Source organism: Rattus rattus, chromosome 6 (assembly GCF_011064425.1).
Source record: "Rattus rattus isolate New Zealand chromosome 6, Rrattus_CSIRO_v1, whole genome shotgun sequence".
NCBI classification, from domain to species: domain Eukaryota; kingdom Metazoa; phylum Chordata; class Mammalia; order Rodentia; family Muridae; genus Rattus; species Rattus rattus.
Window position 1 is genome coordinate 97510891 of NC_046159.1, and position 3361 is coordinate 97514251.

A 3361-nucleotide genomic window follows, 5' to 3' on the forward strand; every position below is an offset into this window, starting at 1 on the left:
TAAGTCATGCTGTTTTGAGGAGACTGGGGAGCTGAAGAAGGTGTCTGACTGCTACAAGTAGGTCACTAGGGCTTTGGAAGCTTGTAGCTTAACCCCTAGCTCCATCCTTTCTCTGCTTCTAGATATGTCATAATGGGAATCTCTATCTTCCACCACACAGTGCCATTACTGTGAACTGAGCTGCACCTACCATATCCTGCCTGCCAAGGTGGACTGAGACCCACTGAAACTATAGACCAAAATAACACAGGTTACTGGATAAAGGAAGTTGTTGCCAAGACTGAAGGCCTGAATATGATTCCTGGAACCCACATGGTAGAAGGAGAGAACTGACTCCTGAAAGTTGTCCTCTGACCGCCACACACATGCTATGGGATTGTGCATATGCACACATACCTATGCAAACATATACACAGAAGATAAAAATAAAAGGATAACTTTTCTTCCCTTAAATTGTTTCAGTTAGGTATTTTGGTCACCATACCATGAAATAAGTGTCATCAATTTCAAGATTTTATGCCCTGCTTTCAGGTTCCAATCTCTAACAGACAACATGAGGCTCTTCCTATGAGTTTCAAAACATATTAAAGAAATCAAAGGTATTATGGTCCATTGGCTACTATGTGATAGTGATATTGGGTTTTAGACATCGTTAAAGGTTGTCAGAACTCACCTAAGATTGAGTTCACACAGTCTTGCTTTAAATTGCTCCTAACAACCTGTTTCCCCAACCCATAGTAAGGGTCCCTAATGGTGAATCCCACAGAACTGAAAGCTGTTCATCTATATGGTAAGGGTCTGCAAGTACCTGGGAACTATTTGACCAGTGACTTGTTTTTTCTAAAGAAAGTTTACTTAAATGTAAACGTGTGTCACAGCTACTTTTGTCAGAATTGAGTCATTCTGACAGAAAAACTGATCTTGAAGTTCTTATTTCCTTCTTTTTAAAGAAAAACTCATTAATAATTCATCTAGGGGATGTATGCCATGCATTTATTAGCCCAATCTGACTTGATCAAGTTTCATTAAAACTTCACCAATTTTGACTCTGTATCAATGATTATTAGGTGTCCCCAAATCAGAGTGATTATTTCTTATCGTTTTAGCTATGTTCCAGTTTTGTCCCATGGTAGCCTTAACTTCTAATTTCTTGTTGACTGATGGTAAGAAATAGAACTTTGCATGTGTGTAAGGTACATGTAGGTTTTTGTTTTCCATAAGTGGCTGTCAGCTGTTTTGCAATTTTCACACAAATGTGCTGTCTTTATAATTTTACTTCTTTTTAAAAAGGAGTTCATTGCATGTGCTGTTCATATTTCCATTTGGTTACTAACCAAGTGGCTCCACTCTGATAAGAATTGTGGGTAGGTAGCAGCTTATGGAAACGAATACAGAGACCCACAGCCAAACATTAGGCAGAACTCAGGAGTCCTGTGGAAAAGTTGGGGGAAAGCTAAAAAACTGAAAGAGGGTAGGGAAGTCACAGGAAGACTAGACAGCGTCAACTAACCTAGAGAGCTCCCAGAGACTGAACCAACAGCCAGAAAACGAGCACAGGATGCAACTAGGCTCCCATGCACATATACAGTAGAAATGCAGTTTGGTCTTCATGCGGTTACCCCAGCAACCAAAGTAGGGGTTGTTTCTGAATCTGTTGCCTGTCTGTGGATCCTGTTACTCTAATAGGGTTGCCTTGTCTGGCTTCAGTGGGAAAAGGGTGCCTTTTCCTGCAGTGACTTGATGTGCCAGCGTGGGGCGATATCCAGGGCAGCCTCCCCCTTCTCAGAGGGGGAGAGAGGAGTGGGAGAGGAGCTGTGTGGGGGTGGGGGTGGGGTGGGAAGGTGTAGTTGTGAGGTGGGTGCTGGTGAGGAGAGGAGCTGAGATTGACATGTAAAATGAATAAATAAATAGTGAAAAAAAGAATCGTGGGTAAGAATGGGGAAACTCTCCCAATGTAACAGTCTTACTCCCTGAGTATTTCAAGACCTATCATATCCCATGATTTCTGGTGCCTAAGTCTAAGAGGTATAGGGCTGTTTACCAGACTTCATAAGCTAGAGTCTTAGGACATAAAGTCTATAATATTCTGTTTTAAAGGAATATTTATAATAGAGGAGGCAAAGGAATGCTGACTACTATATTTGACAGAAAGAAAAATTATCCATCCAAGTCATTCTTTGATGTCTCTCACATTGGTCTCTCCTTCCACAGTGACCTCCTAAGGGCACCCTTGACCTCAGCGTTCCTCAGGCTGTAGATCAGGGGGTTTAGCATGGGGTTGAAAAGGCTGTAAAACAGGGAAAGGATCTTCTGCTGCTCTTCTGGGTGCTGGGACTTGGGGGCCATGTACATGACAATGGCGCTGCCGAAAAAGAGCCCTACCACACAGAGGTGGGAGGAACAGGTGGAGAAGGCCTTTCTGCGGCCCTCCCCTGACTGGATCTTCAGGATGGCCACCAGGATACGTGTATAGGAGACCAGCACCAAGCACAGGGGTCCCACTAAGATAAATACACAGGCTGCAAAGATAACGAGTTGATTGAGCATTGTGTCAGCACAGGCCAGCTTGAGGACAGACAGGATCTCACAGAAGAAGTGATTGATTTCATGAGGTCCACAGAAGGGCAGCCTCAGGATGAGAACTAAGTGGACCAGAGCCAAGAGGAAGCTAAATATCCAGGAAACAGCAGCCAGGATGGTACACACTCTCCAGCTCATGATGACAGTGTAGTGTAAGGGGTGACAGATGGCCACGAATCTATCATAGGACATCACCACTAAAATCAGGCACTCTATGTGAGCAAAAGCCAGATACAAGAACGTTTGCATTAGGCATGGAATGAAGGAGATGGTTCTTCTTTGAGTCACAAGATTTGCCAGCATCTTGGGGACATTGTTGGAGGCATAAGACATGTCAACAATGGCTAGATGTGAGAGGAAGAAGTACATAGGTGTGTGTAGTCTGTGGTCCAGGCATATTATTCCAAGAATGACTCCATTTCCAAAAAGGGTAAAGGAATAAAACAGAGAGAAAAGCCCAAAGAGTAAACACTCCACAGGTAGATCAGCTTGGAATCCCAGTAGAGTGACCTCTGTGATCCATGTCTGGTTGGTTCTCATTCTCTTGTTCACACAGAAAGGTCAGAGCTGTGGAATTAAGGGTACAGAGTATTAATGATTGTATAGAGAAAACATTTTGAAGTACATCACCTAGGATGAAGCCTTGGGTTTTGTTTACATCTCTGCTACACAATTCACTTTACCACAGTTACAAGAATGAGGAAAATGTCCTGCTGTGTCTAGGACATTAATAGAAAAGACAGGTAAGATAGCTCACGCCTGACAACCTAAATTCAGTCTC

General features: G+C 43.1%; 1 protein-coding gene across 1 annotated transcript; it reads right to left on the reverse strand.

The window, feature by feature from the left end:
• Window positions 1–2187: 2187 nt before the first annotated feature.
• On the reverse strand, window positions 2188–3120 carry LOC116902855 (olfactory receptor 2A14-like). The gene has a single exon (XM_032905183.1). It carries the CDS (start codon window positions 3118–3120, stop codon window positions 2188–2190), a length of 933 nt encoding a protein of 310 aa, XP_032761074.1.
• Between the last annotated feature and the right edge of the window lie 241 nt (window positions 3121–3361).

What these genes read in the sequence shown, in the direction of transcription:
- LOC116902855 (XM_032905183.1), bottom strand. Translation starts at nt 3,120, where the DNA reads ATGAGAACCAACCAGACATGGATCACAGAGGTCACTCTACTGGGATTC.